Source organism: Camponotus floridanus, unplaced genomic scaffold (assembly GCF_003227725.1).
Source record: "Camponotus floridanus strain SB8 unplaced genomic scaffold, Cflo_v7.5 scaffold71, whole genome shotgun sequence".
Taxonomy (NCBI): domain Eukaryota; kingdom Metazoa; phylum Arthropoda; class Insecta; order Hymenoptera; family Formicidae; genus Camponotus; species Camponotus floridanus.
This window is the reverse complement of record NW_020229840.1, coordinates 487,070-509,743: the sequence shown is the minus strand read 5'-3', so window position 1 is coordinate 509,743 and position 22,674 is coordinate 487,070. Positions and strand designations below refer to the sequence as shown.

The 22,674-nt window shown below is 29.7% G+C and overlaps 5 protein-coding genes across 7 annotated transcripts; 1 reads left to right on the top strand and 4 right to left on the bottom strand.

The window, feature by feature from the left end:
* Nucleotides 1–602: 602 nt before the first annotated feature.
* Nucleotides 603–3,382, bottom strand: LOC105254633 (negative elongation factor A). The gene is made up of 6 exons (XM_020028564.2): nt 2,976–3,382; nt 2,103–2,535; nt 1,607–2,026; nt 1,338–1,534; nt 1,104–1,203; nt 603–1,025 (listed from the first exon to the last, which is right to left on the bottom strand). Exons 1-6 carry the CDS (start codon nt 3,291–3,293, stop codon nt 793–795), a joined length of 1,701 nt encoding a protein of 566 aa, XP_019884123.2. The 5' UTR covers nt 3,294–3,382; the 3' UTR covers nt 603–792.
* A 1,984-nt stretch (nt 3,383–5,366) lies between these two features.
* On the top strand, nt 5,367–7,602 carry LOC105254636 (cellular tumor antigen p53). Its single transcript, XM_011263433.3, has 3 exons — nt 5,367–5,578; nt 5,748–6,003; nt 6,788–7,602. The coding sequence occupies exons 1-3, from the start codon at nt 5,496–5,498 to the stop codon at nt 7,508–7,510; spliced, it is 1,062 nt and encodes a 353-aa protein (XP_011261735.1). The 5' UTR covers nt 5,367–5,495; the 3' UTR covers nt 7,511–7,602.
* A 463-nt stretch (nt 7,603–8,065) lies between these two features.
* On the bottom strand, nt 8,066–11,117 carry LOC105254635. 2 transcript variants are annotated; one of them, XM_011263430.3, is made up of 5 exons: nt 10,880–11,117; nt 10,493–10,777; nt 10,081–10,291; nt 9,043–9,885; nt 8,066–8,434 (listed from the first exon to the last, which is right to left on the bottom strand). In XM_011263430.3, exons 2-5 carry the CDS (start codon nt 10,732–10,734, stop codon nt 8,180–8,182), a joined length of 1,551 nt encoding a protein of 516 aa, XP_011261732.1. In that variant the 5' UTR covers nt 10,735–10,777; nt 10,880–11,117; the 3' UTR covers nt 8,066–8,179. The 2 variants fall into 2 exon arrangements, with proteins under 2 accessions (XP_011261732.1, XP_025269699.1); XM_025413914.1 differs by lacking the exon at nt 10,880–11,117 and adding an exon at nt 10,863–10,874.
* An 840-nt stretch (nt 11,118–11,957) lies between these two features.
* Nucleotides 11,958–13,185, bottom strand: LOC105254634 (oxysterol-binding protein-related protein 11). Its single transcript, XM_011263429.3, has 2 exons — nt 12,596–13,185; nt 11,958–12,468 (listed from the first exon to the last, which is right to left on the bottom strand). Exons 1-2 carry the CDS (start codon nt 12,936–12,938, stop codon nt 12,116–12,118), a joined length of 696 nt encoding a protein of 231 aa, XP_011261731.1. The 5' UTR covers nt 12,939–13,185; the 3' UTR covers nt 11,958–12,115.
* Nucleotides 13,186–13,277: 92 nt separating this feature from the next.
* On the bottom strand, nt 13,278–22,508 carry LOC105254637. Of its 2 annotated transcripts, none has more exons than XM_020028563.2 (17): nt 22,396–22,508; nt 21,886–22,138; nt 21,299–21,397; nt 20,912–20,966; nt 20,424–20,710; nt 20,029–20,199; nt 19,818–19,950; nt 19,476–19,642; nt 17,692–19,149; nt 17,296–17,515; nt 15,750–15,941; nt 15,300–15,414; nt 15,001–15,188; nt 14,676–14,907; nt 14,204–14,367; nt 13,893–14,133; nt 13,278–13,821 (listed from the first exon to the last, which is right to left on the bottom strand). In XM_020028563.2, exons 3-17 carry the CDS (start codon nt 21,349–21,351, stop codon nt 13,637–13,639), a joined length of 3,861 nt encoding a protein of 1,286 aa, XP_019884122.2. In that variant the 5' UTR covers nt 21,352–21,397; nt 21,886–22,138; nt 22,396–22,508; the 3' UTR covers nt 13,278–13,636. The 2 variants fall into 2 exon arrangements, with proteins under 2 accessions (XP_019884122.2, XP_025269700.1); XM_025413915.1 differs by having other exon boundaries at nt 17,692–19,146.
* Between the last annotated feature and the right edge of the window lie 166 nt (nt 22,509–22,674).

Sequence of the window (22,674 nt, the reverse complement as noted above, 5' to 3'; positions counted from 1 at the left end):
GAAAGAATTATTGTACGACATGTGTACAAAGTGATTGAAAAGAGCAATATTAATGAAATACAATATAGTTTACCAAATGCATAATGTAAATTATAAAAAAAATATATATATACATATGTATAGCACACACACATACAACAAAGATAATATAATCATGTTTATATTAATATAATCATGTTTATTCAAGTAACAACATTATAGAAATTTCATGTTCATTGTTTTTAAATGAGTGTGTATACACACACTTATATAGTATGTAAGCATATCTTTCTGTGTAATATAAAGATTTCAATACATAATCACATTCAAAAAATGTTTGATTAGTCACACATGTGTATACATATACACAACACTCTCAGACTTTGTATTGTTTTTACCAAATCATATATATATATATATTAATATGCATCATAAATCTATCATATCATAAATGTCTTAAAAAATGCTATTCAACAAAGATAAGGAATATCTTAATGAATTATTTTTGTTTAACCAAAACTTCAAAGTAGAAAGAAAAGTAAAAATTTAGAATTGATGCACACGCAAAAGAATGAAGGAATTATTTATCATTTATAAGGGATAAAACAAATACGACAGTTAAGAACTTTGATAACAATTCTATGTTAGACCTTATGAAACATGAATCAGCTCTTAATTAGCAACTTATCGTCTTTATCTTTTTCGCTAAGAAGACGAATGATCACACAATGTGCGTTATTTCTTAATAACCACACAAAACAATATTTTCATATATAGATCTTATACATATTATATCAATTTGAACAAGTTCTTTCAATTGGAAGCCGTGGCAGTCGCACTCGGCGCAGGAGTGGACGCTGACGTGGACTCCTCTGTCACAATACGTCGATTCTTTTTTATCCTTTTCCATTCGCCATTTGTATAATTCATTTGGAAATGAGTTTCGACTAACATCGGAACGGTTGTGCCATCCGATTGCGTCACTTCTTCTATATTTTCTGATAACATTACTGTAACTATATTGCCCAATTTTGGACAAGGATTATCTATAAACAAAATCAATAATATTATCAGTATGATAAAAAAGAGATATAATGAATCTATACAGAGGAAAATAGACATACCCCTAGACCCAGCCATAAAACCTAAGATAAGAGCCTTTTCTGGACGTGTTACTTTATTTGCAGTTCTAAACATTTCTTGTGCTTCCAACATTTGCTCTCGCTGTAATTCAGTAATAAGTAGGATCTCATTATCAACAATATATCTCATTAATTAAAATAATACATAGCTAAACAAATACTTTTATATAAACTTAAGATCAAAGAATGAAATGAATGGAATTTGCATAAACTTACCGTAAGAGACAGGCCTTTTCTTGTATTAGCTGCTGCATTAGGTTGTGCAGTAGTCTGTATACGTATCTGTGTGACTGTTTGAGCTGGTCTGACTGTTTGCACAGCAACAGGTGTACTTTCTACAGGTGCTATCACCGTCGATGAAACTACTACTGGTAATACAGCAGTGGGCGTTGTAGGAGTAGTTAATGTGGTAGCTGTGTAACATAAAATAATTTTATAGAAATCTAAACAAAAACTAACATAATCTTTAACGAAGTCAATCTTACGTGTTTGTGGTGCGGTCGTAACTGAAATGCTGCTTGGCGTACTAGGCGCGACATAAGATTGCACCGTAACCACTGGTGGTGCAACCGGTGTAGCCGGTGGATTTATCGAGGCTAGTCCTTGCGCGTATTCTGGAGTTGCCGGAGTTTCCGCGACTGGCGGGACCGCTGAAGCCGCTGCCGCTGCAGCAGCCGCTTGCGCTTCTGCGACCTTCTTCTGCTGCTCTTCCAATTCCAGCATCCTCTTTCTCTTTTTTGCTTGTGCGTATCCGAGAGGTTGCTCATTAATGTCAAGTAATTTAATACCACCATCTTTTCGGATTCTACTACTAATTGACGTTCTATTGGACATTGAAGTGCTCGTAAGTGAAGGAGATCGAAAACCGCTCGTTGGCACTCTGCTTGGGATCCCTTTCAATGGTGCTGAAAAATTTGAATACAATAATGTATACTGCTATGATATTGTACAATGATTCAATATTTATAACGTTATACTTACTAGTATCAGTCATTTTTCTCGGCATGCCTCTGCTTCTTACTGGTACAGTGGGAGCGGTACTCTTTTTGAGATTATTAGCAGCATCAGTACTTTTTTGAAGCAATTCTGCTCTCAAGGCTGCGCTTTTGGGCTTTCGCTTGAGAGTGAAATGTTTGACCGGTGTAGGTTGTTGACCTACTACCGAGATCAATGCAGTCTTGTTAAGATAATGACATTCTAAGGGAAGCATAGCAGGATCATTTTGTTTCTTCAAAAGTTTCCGAAGGTCATTAACCAGTTCGCCAAAAATAGGTCTATGTTCATCTAAATCAGTAATATCTGTGTTCAAAGAACCAGTTGATGGAAAAGTTTTCATCGCTTCGGATAGCATCGATACCCATAGCTCGCTGTCCAAAGACGCAACTTCAATAATCTCCTCCAGCTCCACACGCCACTGTTATCCACAAATATGCAGATAAAAAATTGTAATAAAAGATTTTACAAAAGAGAGAGTAAGAAAGATCCTAGAATTGTTCCTTAGTGACAATGTTTAAAGAATTGAAATTATATGTTATATATTTTATAACAGTTACAATTTATTCAACTTATCAAATAGAAAAAGTGATAGCTTTTGTAAACATTAGTCTTAATTAGATACTCTCCACGTGTACTAAACGTCTCAAAAACATCGCATTCTTGGAAAAATCAAACAGCGGTAAATAATAAACGAACTAAATAAAAAACGAATGCGTCATTGTCTCCGAATTTTACACAGAACGGTCATCCTTCGACAGAGCAAACTTTTAATGAAAGGGGAGAGAGAGAAAGGGAGAAAGAGAGAAAAAGAGAAAAAGACAGAGGGAAAATATCAGATGAGAGCAAACGCGCGCTTACCTCTTCCACATTGCGCCTTGGTATGTGGAAGAATGACAGGAGCAGTTTGAGCTTGACCTGCGTTTGCAGGTCGGGAAAACAATCCTTGATGTTCCGCAGTACCTCGGCATTGAGCTGCGAGCAGATCGAACTGCCGGTCCAGCTATCGTTTGATGTACCGAGCTTGTTATGCAGCCACAACGACGTATCGCTATCCCTCACATTCGCCATATTGGAGTCGTTTACTTCCAGCGGGCGCCGTACCTCGCCGTGGCGCCGCCACAGGCGGTTCCCGCCACAAAGCAACGCGCATGCGCGTCGACTTTTATCGAAACACATCTATGTGTGTGCTTCAATAAATAGATTTGTTTTTCATTCCTACACTCTCAGTATATAATACATACATATAGTATGTATTTTTTTGTTATTTATATGATTCAGAATGATCTCTCTCTGTTCGCCTAAGTATAAATTCTGTTATAAATATTACATTATTCTTTATTATTATCTTGTAATGTGAAATACCCATACTATATTTTTAACATTTGATTTGTGTCAAAGATATATATACACATATATATATATATATATATATATATATATATATATATATATGTTATAAGAAGAAAATTACTTTTTTGAATGCTATGTACATAAAAGCTGAATTTCTTATATTATATTATCCTATATTAAAATTAAAATTTTTTCAAATTTATGATATAAACATTTTCACAATTTATAATATAATAAATAATAATATATAATATATAAATAATAAATAATATTATTAATATTATTTAATTTATATATTTTATTTTATTTAATATGTGACGCCATGTTATTTTTGCACTTTGAGCGTTTTTTATTCCCGCCTGTCCTCTCAATTCTCGCTTGCACTGATTCAGTGCAAGTTCAGTTCTAGTTCAGTCTAGTCCAGGAATAAAAAACAGATCTTATGAGAGGTTTGATCGTTTCGAGAGCGATTAAATCCTATTTACCACGAACATATGTTTTTAGTTTAAAATTCTTTGCCTTGATTAATCAATCAAATGCTTGAAATATGTATGTCACTAAGTAATTTAATAATCAAAATACTCCTAGTAACTCAAAACAGAATTTATAACGTCACTAATCGCTCTTAAACTTGCCTCAAAAATGCTAATATATATTAATAAATAATAATAATAATAATAATAATTAACTTGAATAGATATTTAAAAAAATCATATACAGGGTGTTCCATGACTGAAAGTTCATACTTTAAGGGTTCATACTTTAAAAGTTCATCCCTATTGTGAGATTAAAAATGTAAACAATACCAGGCTGATAAAAATATAAACAATAACAGACTAATAGAAAATGTTTCACATATTTATATCAACTTTCAATGCTTGTATTTCTGTTAGTAAGCATTTGCGGACATATATTTATTAGACTTTTTTTACTCTAAATGGCATTAGGAACATGCCCTTAAAGTATGGACCTTCAGTCATGGGACATCCTGTATATATGTTTAATCACATATATGATATTTTCTTAATTAAAACACAATATAATAAAATATAATTCCCGTGTAATAAATGCATATAAATACATATAAAATTTCACATAGCAGCACTCAATAAAAAAAACTGTTAATCTCTATATCTCTCTAAATTTTTATAAATATTAAATTATATTATTTTATTACTTACACTTGAAATAACTTAGAGACTTCATTCGCTCCACATAGTATTACAAATTGGCTTCGAATCCAATGATTTCCCAGAAAGAGCAAAAATTTTCGTATAGTCGATCGAATGCCTCGAAATAACACCAAATAAAAGTAAACAAATTACTAATGAGTTGTAACAAATACTGTAACAAATATATACAAACATATTTTTAAAAATGAGCACCGTTTGATGCTATGAAGGTGAAATTTTGACCAATCAAAATAAAGAAATATTTGTCCCCTTCATTCTGATTGGTCGATCAAACGTTTCGAAACTTTCACAGGATGCTTCCGTTATTATAATCCGCGCGAAAAATCAAATAAACATCAGTTATATTTGCCAAATAAGGAAACTAATATTTATTTAATTAGTAAATAACATTAGAGATATTCAGTTAACATTACATTGAAAATATTATAATCTTTTTGGCCATTATTTTGACAATAGGTTAAAATACAATTTATTCTTACGTAGTTAAAAAAACGTATTTTAATCTTCTTAAAAATGATATTTCATGTTATAGATGAAATTATCATACAATATTAATATTATATATATTATAATATTAATAATATATATAATTATAATTTAGATGATATTTAAAATCCTCCAATCCAATGAGAAATCAACAGCCAATCATAGACATCGAACGTGTAAGCACCAATCAGCAAGTATACATAGTTACAGCATCCCATTTCCGTTTTCTCGATCATACGAACAAAGAATAAAAAGGAAAAGGATCTCGTCGAAGGGCAATCGATGTTAATGGTGGATGTTTGCGGTACATTGTCTTTCCGGATCAATTTTTAAGTAAAAATTTATAAACATGACGAACACGAATATTATGTCAGATTCTCAGGAATCAGCATTGATAGATGAGGAATGTTATAAAGATATAGAGCAGCAATTGTAAGTATAATTTGTAATTATTACAATTCTTTGTCGGCTTTTGGTTATTGTAGCGTCTTTTTCGAATTTATATATTCTGTTATTGTTGTCTTTTTTTATTTTATATAACGCATTTAAAAAGAGAGGAGTACACATCAATACATACAATAAATACTTTTTGTCCTTAAAGTGGAGGTACGTTACCTTTACCGGAAAGTGTAAACGGAGAACTGCTTCCTATCCCAGAAAAGATTGGTACATATAATAGTACATATGGACTACAGCCTATAGAAAAATTTAAAAAATTAAAAGAGGAAGAAGAAGAAAATATGTATCCAGCATCTGTCCAGGAACATATGTTTTCTACAATGCTCACTGACGACATTTACAATCATTTGAATTTCCAGTGCAGTTTAGGAACTGGTGGTGCTGGTCAGGATTGGTTGGTAAGTATTTTAATCAATTTTTTATATTATATATAAATATATCCCAAACAACACACATGTCCAAAAGATATCCAGAGATCATCGAGGATATAAAATATCCTTTGGCTGTCTTCTAGATATTCTATGGATGTCTTTTGGACATGTATGTTCTTAGGGATTAAATTATATAACTCAATATTATATAATTTGATATACAGAAAGATTAAATATTTAAATTTGTATATCTTGTGAGTTAGTTGAAGTCATGAAGCCATTATGAAATATTTATACCTACTTGCAGATAAATTCTGCCTCTTGATGATAAATTGATCCATTGATTAGTTTTTAATCCTCTGGTTATATAATTTATATATGGAATATTCATAAAACTGTGGGAGGATACTGAAAGTAAGACATCTTGTTTAGGAATTTGTGCTCTTTGAGCATAGTTGCAAAAGTATATGAATCTGCTTAAACCTGACTATAAATATAATTAAATTTGTACAAAAAAATATGATACTATATTTAGAATAAAATCATGTTTAAGTAGATTTCATATACAAGTTTAAGAGTTTTTGTATAGTAAACAGATTAATTGTAAATGTGTATCGAGTATGCATGATATTATTTTTAACAATTACATTTTATAAAATAGAATTTATATAATTTCTTGTGTAATATATATATATATATATATATATATATATATATATATATATATATAATATTATTATATTATTATTTTATATAGAAACTTCATACTAGTATCATAAAATAATTATTTTTGTTGATTTTTTGCATATAGTACTCTGAACAATTGGGAAAAGTCTATATCAAAATGGAAAAAGTTTTACCCATGCGATTCACGTGGGAACCACTTGTGTCAGGTTTGTACTTGCGTACTACAATGGTCTTCATGTTGGAACAACATAGAAACGAACCAGTAAAAAGATGCCATAATCATATGGCACCAAGTAATTCCATTAATCAAAACATGGATCCACAAAGGATTAAACATGTGGTTCATTGTGTTAATCATGCTTCAAGCATTTACGAGGAAAGAAATGAAAATTTTTCTGTCTTAACACCACTTTGCACACCTGAGGCTGGGTCGCAATATATGCCGATATCTTTCAAGTTTCTTTGCAAAAATAGTTGCGTATCTGGTTTGAATCGTAGACCGACAGAATTAGTGTTTACTTTAGAAAATCAAATTGGAGTAGTTTTGGGCCGTCAAAAATTATTAATTAGAGTATGTAGTTGTCCCAAACGAGATAAATTAAAAGAGGAAGAAACAGACTTGCCTTCCAAACGAAAGCTTAGTAATGTTGCTTTACCATCTAATAAAAAGATGCTATCATCAAATGACAAACATATTTATAACATTAATTTAAATGTTGTTGGCAAAGAAAATTATTTGTCAGTTCTTAAGCATGCATTTGATACTATGGCTGGTCAAGCAATAAAAACTGGTCAATATGAATTCTATAAACCATATATGGATGAGATATTGCGTAAAATGCCATAAAAAGATGACCTTTAAGTCAAGATGACCTTAAGTTTCATTTTTTTTTTATGATTTTTATATTTCATAGAAAAGCATGTTTTATTATTATAAATTGTAAGCTTTTTTCTCTTGTTTTATTTGTCCTATTAAGTTTTAAAAATAATGTCTACATTTGTGTGATTTTAATGCATAATTGAGAATTGATATTCATGAAATATCATCAAACTATTCTTAAATTACAGAAATTAAGTCACATGTCATTGATGATGAATGTTTTCTGCTTTTACAATTAATAACAGTTTTTAAATATAATAAAAAGTACTTTTATTTTATCAAATGAAAGTTATATTAAGCATTATAATGCATTATGGGAAATATCATAATTGCAGATTTATGAATATTCATGAATATCAATGATTTTAAATTAAATTTTCGCATGTCAAATATTATATATTAAACATGTTTTTTTATTTCGTATGATGTAGTATTACTCTTTTAATGTATGTGTTTATATAAATTAGATTTTAATCTTTTACTTATATCTTATATTTAAGATAACATACTATTATGATGTGTTCCTCACTTGTTAATTTGGCACATCAATAAGAAATAAACAATTTTATTACTTTTTTAAAAATAAAGTTTTCATTATCAATGAAGTAAATATTATTAAGAACAAATTTGTTCTTTTCATACATATAATCTATCGTGAGCCCGATGCTCCGATATTTGTATATTAATGGTCTTCAATAATAATGCAGTTGGTAATGGTGCAATATGTTGTGAAGATAATGTTAAAGGATCTTCGAGACTTGCGACGTGTCTTCGTAATTGCACCTCTGTACCATTGTCACCCCAAGCATGCAATGTCCATTCCCATATGTTGCTTATTGCATATCCTGCCATTTTAACAGGATATGTCATGCATGCTGTCTCATCTTTGCACTGCAATTATATCAAAAAAATTCATGATTTTTATATTAGTTGTAAGTAAACATCCCATATGCATTCTCACTTGTATTAATAATATAAGTCGAATAATCTCTTGTAAGAGATATATATATTCAAATTATCTTGCTATATAAAAGAGATAGTATATTATATTAATTTTTGCAATACTTTTAAGATTTCATTTTGTTGATTATATCATATATAATATTTTTAGCAAGTCTGGTAATCAGAAAAATAATCTATATACATATGATCAAACTTCTCTCATATATTTAATACATTTTCTATCTTTTCTTATTTTGCTTTTGCATACAATTTAAACGCATACGAATATTTAAAAAAAGCTAAGACAAATGACAAATATTTAATTATTTATCTGATAAAAATGAAACTAATAAATATTACTTCTACAGGGACGTGATTCCAACAGGAACGTATGTATGTGAGTCTGAGTGGAAATATAAACTTCGAATTCATTTCTATCATCTTCTATCGCCTTCTTTAAAGCAGAAGATTAATCGCAAAGACTTAATGATTAAAAAATTAAAATATTTCTCAAAACAAATATAGAGAGAAATTATTTGAAGGCAGAAGTATTATACCTGAAAGAAGAATATATTATTTTCGTGATGAAATATATAAAAAGCATCATGTCCAAAAGGAAGCGGTAGAGGGATCCTTGCGCTTCCGGAGTAAAAATGAATTTGCGGTAACGCGTGTGTCCTGATATGCTCCAACAGTGAATCGGCCGTTACTAGTTCTCTACAAGATTGCAAAAGAGGACATGTCAATTGTATACAGGATATAGAATCCGTAGAACCGCCCCAAATTGGTGTCTGTGGCAAACTCAACGACTGTCGACTGGTGTTCGCAGATAATTCCATAATTTGCGAAGACGAATCATTGATACGAGTTTGGCTGTCCCTCGACAATTCACCAGTACTAGCTGATTTGGTGCGATCGTTCAAGGACAATCGTACATTATTGGCGTCTGTCGTTTCATCGGGAATCGCCGCTGCTTCTTCCGAAATTTCGGATACTCTAGTTAAATTGTCAGCGGAAACAGCTTTTTCTCTATTTCTGAGTAATCTGGTTAACAAGAATTGCCTCGGTTTCAACATGGTACAATTATTTTTTGAACTGCTTACGACCGGGGTTTCTCGTTTTTTACTATTTTTACCGAACAATTGATCGCGTAAGTTACAATGTTCGGATGCGACAGGTGTCTTATTTAATGTCTCATCATTATTCACGTTAAAAGCATCGCGAAGTACTGTGTGTAATTTATCTGCGAGAAGACATCGGCCTTGACCTAAACGAACTCTGCAAACCGGACAACGAGATGTCTTCGGTCTGCAAATAACACACAGGATATGACCATGAACACATTGCGAAACTGGAGGTGCAGCACTTTCCAAGCAAATCGGGCATTCTAAGGCACGAACCTAAAAAAAAGTTGAATGAATAATTTGATTTTTTTCGTAATGTAAGTAATTAAAATGCATTATCTTTCAACGAAAGAGAAAAAACCACATTTGTGTGTTACCATTAAAGTTTTAACGCTAAATTAGTCTGCTAAGCTAATAATTAATTACAATATTTGAAAAATAGGAAAACAAAGAAAAATAAATAGTATATACCGTTCCTGATAAAGCATTTGCAAGATTCCTCGCCACATCCGGAAGTGGACCCTTTAAAGCTAATCCAATATCATGCTCCTCTTTTTGACGCGGATATCGCCAGATGGAAAAATTTATATCATCTCCTTCACTACGAATTAAAGCAGCGATATCTTTGACTTTTAGTCCCAATAAATCGATGTTATCAATGCTCAACAGGCAATCGCCGGTTCTGATAAAACATAGTAAATGCATGTGAATCGCCAATAAAATTACTTATATACATTTTTTAATATAAAATTTAACACATTTAATTGTATTTCATTGTACAATTATAAATTATTGATTATGCATTACTTCAATGATATATCCAAAATCTTAAAACAATTAATTACTCTTCTATTAATATTTTAAAAAACTTAAATAAACTCACCTCAATCCTGCTAAATCGGCAGGACTATTCTTTTCGACATAGCCAATCCACGGATAGGGATCCCATTTTGACTTGGTCAAATGAAATCCGCAAGATTTACCATGTATGTCCGATGCTGTGTTTATTTTCCGCATTTTAAGAACTATCTTTCCTGATAGGAGAGAATCTTCTTCGGGTAAAGATGTTACAATCTTCACACCTGCCGCTTCCGTTAAAAATTCAGGATAAGAGATACGCGACATGATATAAGATTATTATCGCAGATAAAAATCACTCCACATTCTTCTACAATATAAATCTTTTGTAAGAATACAGGAGAATAAATTAATATTTTTAAATTCTTTTCAAACATAAATAAATCGCAATTAACTAGTAAAAAATGTTAACTTTATCGCGTAACGTGTTGCTTCATTTTGATCTACAAAGTAACTTTAGCAAGATCTCTACTACTCGGGAACTGATCACGTCTGATCTCTCGACGAGAGAGAAAAGTCACTCGTTTACCTTCACCTATTTACACGCTCTTGACATTGGATCTTACATCATATGATGATCAATATACCATCTCTTCCTCTTATATCACACGATGTTTTTAGAAATAAAATATTTTTTTTCATTAGAAATGATCAATTCCGTGCTTAAAACTCTTGTATTATAATATCTGTATATAATGATTTTTTTATAAAAGGGGGAAAAAATGAAATAAGATTTTAATTAAACAAAATTTTCTGTTTTATAATAGAGAAAATTATAATATGCTAATTTAAAATTTTATAACAGAACAATTGTCTTAATACACATATTTTTATAAGACAAATAAATATGACAATATATCTTACATGTATACTTGACATTTGCTATCTTAACAAATCAAGTATTATTTAGAGCACAGAAAAAATATAAGAATAATTATTTGCAGAATAAACTTTAGACACATCCATGCTTTGCACAAAGCCCTAGCAGAATTATTATATTTTAGGACAATCTATCTAAATAATATCTTACATTTTCATTTGTACATCTTAAAATTGGAAGAACATACATACTAAGATTGTCATTGACTGGACCGGATTCAGATAATATAATTTCTAAATATATTAATCAAGAAGAATAAAAACAAATTAAATCAATAATAAGATTATAGGAAGTAAGAAAATTTCAATATAAAAAAATATTCTTGTTTTTTATTATATAACGTGTAATGATATATGTATTAATATATAATCTTTTAAAGAATCTACAATTAAAGTTTGGAATAAATTTGATGACATAACTTTGGTACTTTCTTTTGTTATATAGAAGTGGCATAAGAGTTTACTAATTTGTAGCATCTTTTTTATAAGATATGTGAAAAATTAGCTTTTTGTAAAAATAAAATTGTTTTAAATATTAAAAATCGTTCACAATATAACGATAAGAGATATATCAATTTTGCTTTTAATAAATTATAAAATCATCTGAAAAAACCAACCCCATATATAATCATAGATAAATATAAATAATTGTTAAAGTTACATATGGACCTCTTAATAGAAAGATAATCTATTATGTATGTGCACTTCTATAAGTATAAAAAATTTTGATATTAATAAGTAAACATAAAAAATATATGATTTTAATTTGTTATTGATATAATATATTCAGACATTGACTCAATGTATGTAAGGTGGTGTGTGCCATGGCTTTAAGAACTAAGAGATCTGAATCCAAATATAAATCTGAATTCTCGATTGACTGTGCTAGAGCAAGATTGTGTTTTTCCACTTTTCTTAATTGTTCCTGACAATTGGCAAAAGCATCTAGCACTTCCAGTTTAACGACAGGATTCCTGCTTGAATTCCCAGAATGTTCTCGAGGTGGCAACGGAGGATGGCTGCTGGCTATAGCTCTGGTATACATCTCTGTAACTGCTCGGAGTTTATCCACCCATTCCTGACGTGCTCTTGCATCCGTAGCTCGTAGTTTGATCATGTCACCTAGATAAGAAATATAAACTTGAAAGCTAAAATCTTAATTAATACATCTATTTTATGCAAAATTTACACGAAAAATAAGTATATAGAAATTTTGATTTAAACTTTAATTTAAATATTTGATATTTACCTGTAGCAGAATTAACTGTAAACGTGTTTGAATCTTCATCGCTGGGGGCTATAACGGCTCCCGCTAAATATATCGAACACCGTGGCCTTTGATTCTTCTCAGATTCGCTGAGAAAGTAATGTAATTCACCAGTCTCGGGACTCAGGATAAACCAACGATACTGCCAGCCCTTCATAGCATTCGTGTATTTGTGCAGTAGACCCTCATAGGGATGTCTTATTTGTACATTCATTATTTTACTCTCGCTGCCTTTACCTCTTGGAAGCCTTTTATTTTGCGAACGGCGAGATTTCCTCGGGAAATATGTCATCTGAGCTAACACAATCGCACTCAAGTGACACATTCAGAAAGGTTAGGATAGGACTGTTGTAAGATAGGTTAGAAGAAATCGCAATATAACAAAGATTTATTCAGATATTTCAGATGGATTTACATAGTTATACATGATACATGTTTAAAGAAATCAATCGATTAAACATCTAATATAAATTTTATACAGCTATAACCAGCTAGTATACGTGTGATCATTTTTTTCTAGACAATTTTATATAAATCCGTCCTTAACTGCATAAATTGGATATCGTATAAAATATAGAAAAGTAATTTAAAATCATAAATATAGGAAAATATAGGGAAAATTTATATAATAAAAAAATGAAAAAATATTGAGTTAAATTTTTTATTAATAAATTGCAAAATTCTTCTTCCATATTTAACCAGAATATGCGATAAAAAATATGAAAATAATTATCTTTTAAACAAAATGCAAAATACATTAAACATACGCATGGAAAATAAAACTGCTTGCTTTAAAAACGCACATGATGAATTGAAACTAAAAATCGAACATAATATCTCGTAATCGAGTATATGACTGTCCATAATTTAAAACAAATAAGAAATATCAATAGAATTATGTGTGTGTGAATCAATATAAGGATTTAAAATAAAAGAGTGAAATCTTAATCTTTCCGCAAGATCATACAATCCTTAATAATATATGTAAAAAAATAAAATTCATGAAAGGCTTCCAATTATAGATCATGATGGTATGAGACCTTCTTCTATTAACGTTTTTTTAACATCAACCAATTCTATCTCATAATCTCCGCTTTCCGAAAACTTCACGATTTTAATTTTCACAATCGAGTTAGGTTGTATTAATTCTGCTAGTTTTTGTCGTATGGCAGGTGAATAATTGCCTGAATCGTCGACAGGTGCCAAATCTGTAATAAACAGTACAAAGTTTGAATAATGGAAAAATTATTTGTTTATATTTATTGAAATTAATACTTACTGACAACTGTACACAAATTTGCCATTGCCGCAGGTGTAATGAAATCTTTAGGCATTAACCTTATATTCTTATGTTCCACTTCTGCCATATTCCCATAATCAATGTAGAAAATGTTAGCTGTAGTATAGGATTGTTTTGGATCCATACATACTGCACGATACCACTCATTCTCATACAGTGCCAAACATAATTCTTCTTTTCTAGGTATATAATATTCTGCTTTCTCACAATATTCCCTTAACTGGAACAAAATAAGATATTATTACATGTGTATTATACAAAAACATAAATACTTTTTAGTCAATATTTACCAATTTAGGCATCACTTGGATAATATGAGTCTGCAATTCGACATCAAAAGGAGCCATCATATATATGTTAGCTTCCTGTATATGTAATATCAGTGCAGTTACTATATCACCCTCACTTCCTAAATCGGCAACTTTTATATCGTTTAGCATATAGCAAGTGTTGTCTGCATCAGAAAAAAAATAAATTTATAATCCATATTTTAACAGGTAAATATTTAATATATAATTATATAAAAATTATATATTGTATATTGTATGATAGCATATATGTAAAATTATATTGTGTACATTAATATATTTTTTCTTAGCCAATTTTGTTGAAGAGTATTTTGCATACTAAAATTTAAAAAACTATATTTTGAAAAATATTAGGCAACAAAGTGATATATTTATATATAGTACATTTGTACAAATTTTGAATGAATAAAATATGTTACTTTCTAGGCATGTCTCTTAATTTACAATTAATTACCCTGGTCCTTTTGCTTCCAAGTTGGTATTAATAACTGCTTTATCTTATCATTAACACTTTCTTTTGTAGGCATCGTCAAATGTACTCCATTTTTCAATGAATCACCCTCATATGCACATTTCAGGGGTGTTTCATTGCCTACTAACTCGCGAAGGAAAAGATCTACTTTTGTATTCATAGAAATGTCGGAAGGAACATCTTTTAAACTTATCTTTGCCGAACAACTTCGTTGCTATAAAAAAAATGTATAGACAAAGAAATTAAACTGATATTCGAGTTAATATATTTTTTCATTAGTGTATAAGAATATGTATATGCCACCGACCAGTGCCAAGTTTTCCGGTAAAATTTGAAGTTCTTTTATGTTAACTTCATCCACATTTCCAAAATCTGTATATACTATTTGTGCTTTATCATTCTGTATTTTTATGACCAACGCGCGATAACGATTGCCATCAGAGAATGGCGCGATAACTGCTTGCTTATTCTTTGGAGGATCAGATAGATACGGTGCTGCAAAGAGGACAAAACAATTGATCAATATTAAATAATAAATAATTACCTCGTTATCATTAATTAATTAATTGATTATTAATTAATACATTAATTAATCAATTATTTTACCTGTTCGTGCGCATTGCGCAACACGTTGCATGATATTGTTATAATATTCTACTGCCTCTTCATCCAAAGAACGCGCAAACATATAATAATGATTTCGATAACTGGTAAGACATATCTAAAATAATCAATGAAAATAACGGAATCAACACATGCAAAATACTTCAAAATATGAACTAGAGTAAGATGAGTAAACAGATTTCATCTCTCATTGTTTAAATATATATCTTTTTATTTCCGAAATGTCTACATAATAGAAAATAAATAGAAATTTGAACTAGATAGAAACAAATAGAGCAAACAAATAAATTCTGTATAATATTATAATTGTTAAACTATTTATATCTCTTTGGATGTATCTGTTTACTTTTGCCATCTAACTATAATTTAAAATATTATTTTATTTAATTAGAGATTATATATTTTAACATTAAACATGTTTAATATTCAAACCTGAGATCCACTCTTTATTTCGGAAAATGCAACTGACGATTTATCAGAGTTATTTATCATAGATTTCCAGGACTTTATTATAGCCTCGAATTTAGAGTCCACAAGTTTGGAGTCTTTAATTATTTTTATTTTAAGATTTTCTTGCTTGTGGTTTTGTTCATTCATAATTCCTGTGAATGGATATATTCCCACCTTGCAACAATATAACAAAATAATTAAAATTAAACTTTTATATAACACATATATAAATAAAGTATACAACCTATTCTATAACCCCCCCCCTCTCTCTCCCCCTCTCTCTAAATAAGGGGTTATATCTAGTCAGCAAGTCGAAAAAAACTGTTAGGTATTTTTATTTCATCAATTGTTTATCATAATATATATCTATTAAAGATGTTTTCATAATTTTTTCCGTTAAAAATATCGAGAAATATAGGCACAGTAGCTATTTTCCAGAGACATCTTTTTTCGGAGGCGCTTGGCGGTGAGCAAGATTACTCGGAGCTGGATCATCTGAAATAAAAAATTCAAAAGGACTTAGCTTTCGTATGGACTGATCTAGTTCGTGAGCGAAGGGAATTTAATTTTGATGAAACCTTTTTTTTATTAACAAAAGAACAAAAAGTTTTAACACAAAAAATTCGTATTTTTGCATCAAACATCTGTCACATTGTCAAAAATCAATTTTTTGTAAAATCCTTCGCTCACAAACTAGATCAATTCATACGAAAGCTAAATCCTTTTGAATTTTTTATTTCAGATGATCTAGCTCTGAGTAATCTTGCTCACTGCCAAGCGCCTCCGAAAAAAAGATGTCTCTGGAAAACAGCTACTGTGCCTACATTTCTCGATATTTTTAATTGAAAAAAATTATGAAAATTTCTTTGATAGATATATATTATGATAAAAAATCGATGAAATAAAAATACCTAAGTTTTTTTTTAATTTGCCAAAAATACATTTTTTTCGACTTACTATATATTAACCCCTTAAGATACATATATTATTATATATATATATATATATATATATATAGATAACATATATTCTTTAAAATTGATTCTTATTTAATTTTTTATTTTTTTTTATAAATTTAGTATATAGATTTTTAATAATTATTTTATAAAATAATCATTTAAAATAAATTTTACAATATTTTAACTGTATGTATAATATTAGATTCTCCAATAAGTTATTGTGATTTCTTAAAACACAAACTAATATCAGAAACATAATTATTAATAAAATACAAACCAGTATCAAAAACATTATGTAAAAAGACAGACATCAAGATATCATGATCAAAAATACAATCATTATCAAAATGTAGAGCGAAGTTTGTGCTTTAAAATGTAATATATAACATTAACGTAAAGACATTTTATATGAAAAAAATTGTCAAACCTTAAACAACAAAAACTGTAATAACTTTCTGGGCAATCTAATAGAATATTTTAACACACGTATGTCTATGTGTATGTACGTGTACGCGCACGCACGAGCGAGCAATATATCTTATATAATATATAAAATAAAGATTACTCACTTCCAATTGATTAGGATGGCTTACTTCACATATTACCCCAATAGCATAAATGTTTAAGTATTTTTCAGGACATGGTATAATTTTATTTACTTCCATAATTCGAGCTTCATCTATTGCAATAATACGTAAATCAGATGATGTCGAAGATGATAAGATGTATCCTCTATACCAGGACATATTATCTTTTGCTTCGCCACATAACAAATCTTCCACTTGTGGTCTAAAAAAAATATTTCTATTCATTCCAACTATCTGTACTTATGTAATATTTATATAATATCTATTATATATATCTATTATATATAATATATAGTAAATGTATTTATAGATCTTTAATATTAATCAATATAAAATATTTTTTAAATATATATTTGTGTGTACATATAATATCCTTACTTATAATGTGCAGATTCTTGTGCGTTTGCACAATCCGTTTCTAAACAACTTAAAACGTTCATAAGTTCAGTGTCAAAATTTTGAATAAGCAAACTTGCACTATAAATATTCTCTTGTGTACATCCATGAATTTGTATGAGACCCGTAAATTCTAATTCAGAAACTGCTTTCTGAGTGAATAAATCAGCAAAAGCATTTAAGATACTAGATATTTGTACCTTAGAAGCCTTTAGATTTTCATTTGATGCTTGTACGTTTTCTTGTCGTACAAATTTTTCTGTTGTATTCTTATTTGAAGCATTTTTTACAGGTGAAAATAAATGTTCTGATTGCTCTCTCACATCTACTATAATTGTTTTATGAGCATCTATAGACAACATTTTAACAAAGATTATGTCGTCATATCGGAAATTCTTATATCTTGCGGCTGGTGTCAAGCGAATTTTTCTAGCAAGAGGAGGAATTTTAATCATATCTCTAGGTATACCTCTGATCTCGGCATCTTGTTTTAATGTTTCATCGTAACCATAATCGAGATAATGAACTTTTACAGGATTCAAAGATATTATCACAGCTCTGTGCCAAATACCTCCAAAAAGTACAGCATAAACACCATCGATAATCGGTTGCACGTTACGTGTTTTTCCTGCAACGTCTTGTAACTTTGTCATTAGATTCGTACGCGTATCTGAATCCTTTAAAGTGACTACCCAATACTCATCATTATCCAATGATATTAAAATTTTTACTTCTGTGAATTCTGTTTTTGATAAATATGTATCTTTACAGAAAATTAATTCCTCATCCACCATAGTATTACTGCTCGAAGAGTTACTTCCTAGTCCATTTTCTCTGTCATTGTAGATAGTAGTAGGCTTTTTATCAATCTGCAGTTCATTCTTTTGGTAAGATCTATCACTATTATAATTTTTGTTTCTTAAATTACTATTATCGGATTTTTCTTTATCAGGAATAGTTTTCCTGATAGCACCATTATGATTGCGACTATAATGATTTTGGTTAGATGTCGAATATCTATCATTTCTTTTCGACTTTTCAATATCCTCCTTAGTATTATTACATCTTTGCAACTGATTTTGTCTAGAAAAATCTTTGGTATTCATTGTACTTAATGCAGGTTGATCTGCAGTTTTTGTGGTACATACATTAGTATCATTATCATGAATAGACGACAAATGTTCGCGATCATTAATACCATTATTAGTAGAATAGTTTGTAATATCTACATTATTCTTATGCATATTAGTATTTGCATCTGTGTTATTTGAACTCTCTGCTTGCATTACATTAGATACATTAGGTCGTCGCAATTTTACTTCATTAGATGCAATTGTTTTACTTGTAATTGTTTTATTTAATGTTAATGGTATACTTGTTTGGTTTTCATCTTTATTAATTTGCAGTGATATATCCTTAACTGATTCTTCCACTAATCTTCTGAAAAAAAAATCATTTGTTACATAAATAGAAATTTTACCTATGTTAGAAAAGTGATTAATAATATAGAATTAATATAATGGACAAATGTTTTAACATATTGACATTATGACTCGTCTATATTATTTGATAACTGATATCAATTGATAATAAAACAAAAATTTCATTCAAGCAATATTTTTACCTCAAAATAAGAAGTTTGTACAAATAATATCAGTAGAAATACATCTGCAGTTAAATGTGATTTTTATTATTACAACAATTTACTCTACATTAAAGATATCTACATTATTTGACTTTGTTTAATAAATAATGTATATAATTACGGTATGCGTTGACATTCGATTTTATGTCGTGGCCAATCATTTCTTTGACAGTTTATGCTACAATAATATGTGTTACATTTTTCACAATGTTTGTTTGTTTTATTGGAACAAACAAGACACTTTTGTACTTCATTCTTAAGTTTATCTCCCCCATATTCATATATACCCTATACAAAATAAAAAATATAATTATATATAATTAATTCTTTAAATCAAGTTATATTAACAGCTAAATTATTAAATATCAGAATAATAAATAACAACATTATAATATTTATATGAATTTATAAATTTTTATATAATTTTGTATCTCATCTGCATTCATATATCATTATAACATACATTATGGCGTTTTTCGATTATATTTAAAACGTATTCTTCAATTTTAGGGTGCGGCTTTGGGATTTCATATCGTGTAAAACCACGTCCGAGGGTTACATGTCTTTTTCCATCTTCTGTGATGGTTATCACACCTCTGAAATAAGATATATAAAATACAATAAATATGCAAAATAGAATAAGTATTAAGACAACCATTATTGTATTTATTTACTTGGTCCATAATTTATCTGTGTTTAGAGTAGGTTCCTCAATTTCATAAAGATTAGATGCTTGTGAAGATGGTAATAATTCATTTTCTGTAGATCTATTTGACATTGTCATTTGTGATGCTAAATGCTTACAAAATGCATTCATTGTTCGACCACGACCCATACTCTGTTGACTGCAATTATATACATATTTTACTACCATATCACTTTTACATTAAATATATAAAAGCTATTTGTTACATACATATTCTTAATTTATATTTAATACTTAAAATATTTTTTAGGAATACATAAAATGTAAAACTTAATATAAGATATATTTAAAAACTTTGAATCATAATAATTGTTAATTATAGTAATTAATAACATCTTAATAATAATTAATATTGATTAATACTGTTTTGCATCATTGTAAGTAGGCACAGATGATTCTGCAGTAGCATCTTTTGCTCTTCCTCCAGAAGTTTCCGATACAGGTGATCTTTGCAATCCCTCTTCCTTTATAACAGACTTTTCTTTCGCAAGTGTAACTTTTAAATATAACGGTCTTCTATCATTGAGTTCTCGTATAGCACATTCCGCTTCACGATATGAATTATATGTAATATAAGCCCATGAAGCTTTAGGAGGGTAAAATATTCCAGTAATTCTACCATATTGATTAAAAACTTCTCTAATAGCAACCTTAAATATTGACACAGTATCATCATTATCGAATGATAAAATATTCCAATCAAAATTACAAATAATATATAATATAAAAATTCATGAGACATATGTAATTGGCAATATATAATTAAATATATAAAAATATCAAATTAAAAAAAGAAATTTATATATAAATTTTCAATATAATTATAATTTACAATTAAAAGTAAGATATACCTCATCTAACTCTGGTGGCAAACAATTCACATATATTTTATACTCTGTATCCGGTCTGAATAAAAAAATATTTATAAAAATTAATAAACAGTATACAACATGCAATATACAAACATAAAAAATATATAAAAGATATGTGCGATATAAATTTAATACATATTGTGCAAATGTTACATCAAAATTATTTTAAGATTATAAAAAATATAAATGTGATGAAAATTACATATATATGAACATAAATTTAACATTACGATTTAAAGATTCCTAAAGTCGCATATATAAATTGTAAAAAGTTATATATTTCATAAATATCCGTAAAATTAATATCCTTTCCGATTTTACAACACAAAGTATTTTGCAAGCAATAATATTTAACTTTGTTCTTACCTATCAAAAATCTGCTCTTGCTCGGCATCCACATCGGCATCATAATTAGCCATATCGTCTATTTTTTATCTCTTGTGAACGGTTGCAAAATTGTCCCGCCTTAAAAAAATCGAAATCGCGTCGAAGAAATCAATTTTCTTTGTTCGCTCACGTTACTGAGAATGTTACTGAATGATACCGGCGAGCGAACGATCGCAATTTGCATGACGTAAACAACAAAGGACACCGGTTGATTAATAGAACGATACACTTTAGAAGCGTACACACCAAGCGAATAATATACCCGCAAAGAGAGATACGAAGAGTATGCAATACTTATACTACATCTATAAAAGAGATGGATGAAAAGCAACGGTTTGCTCGTCCGGGCTACAGTTTTTGCGCGTGAAATAAAATATCTTGATTGTAAAAAAGCGCGAAAAAAATACAGACGAAGGAAACCCGATAAATCCGATACCCAATGAGAATTCTCAGATCAATTCTCCATCAATGAGGATCGATGTATACACATTATTTTCGATATTTTTCAGATTCTTTATTACCCGCGACGAACACATTTTAATATAACATCGTCGAAGGAAACTTACCAGATTACGACTGGACAAGGTATCTTCGATCCTTCAGTTAAATATTTCACAGTCGTCCTTTATGATCACGAATAACGTATCTTTCTCGCGCCGAAACGATAAGAGAATGCGATTAAAAAAATCTTGGCTCAGCGTTTCCTGTGCTCCTTCCTTCCTCCTACAAGCACTCGTCGTCCTTTTTAGACCAACGCCGCCTTTTTCTCTATCCTTTTCCTTCTCTCTCCTTTATTACGTCTCTTTTTTAAACTCTGATCTGTAACCAAAAAAGTGCAATGGCTTGAAATAGTATCTTAAAAAAATACATTTCGAAAAAAAAAATGCGAGAATCAAGGCAATAATGATCTAAAGTTTATTCGTGCGAGAAAGTAAAAACAAAAGCAGCAACAATTGCTATGCCTTTTGACAAGCGTAGTAGTTTATCTCTCGACGATCTCAAAAATATCATTCAAATTGTGCGCGAGTACAATTAACTGAATAATGTTTTATAAACGCTTAGATATTAATACATACATGTATTTATACATGCGCATGCAAATCCTTTTACGAAAGCTGTCAAGGAATTTTAGAAATAAAAGAAACAATTCACACAGGTCCTCTTCCACGTGCATAAAGTATGTACAGTGAGCGACAACGATTCTGTCCTAGACGGGGCAGGGAGAACTTAAAACTAGCCAATTGGTCAGTTTTACGCTCCCCTTGCCCCGCCTATTTACAGCAAATCAGAACGATTCACGCCGACCAATCGTATGCGAGAATCCATCCATCACTTTGTCCATCTGTCTGTCATTG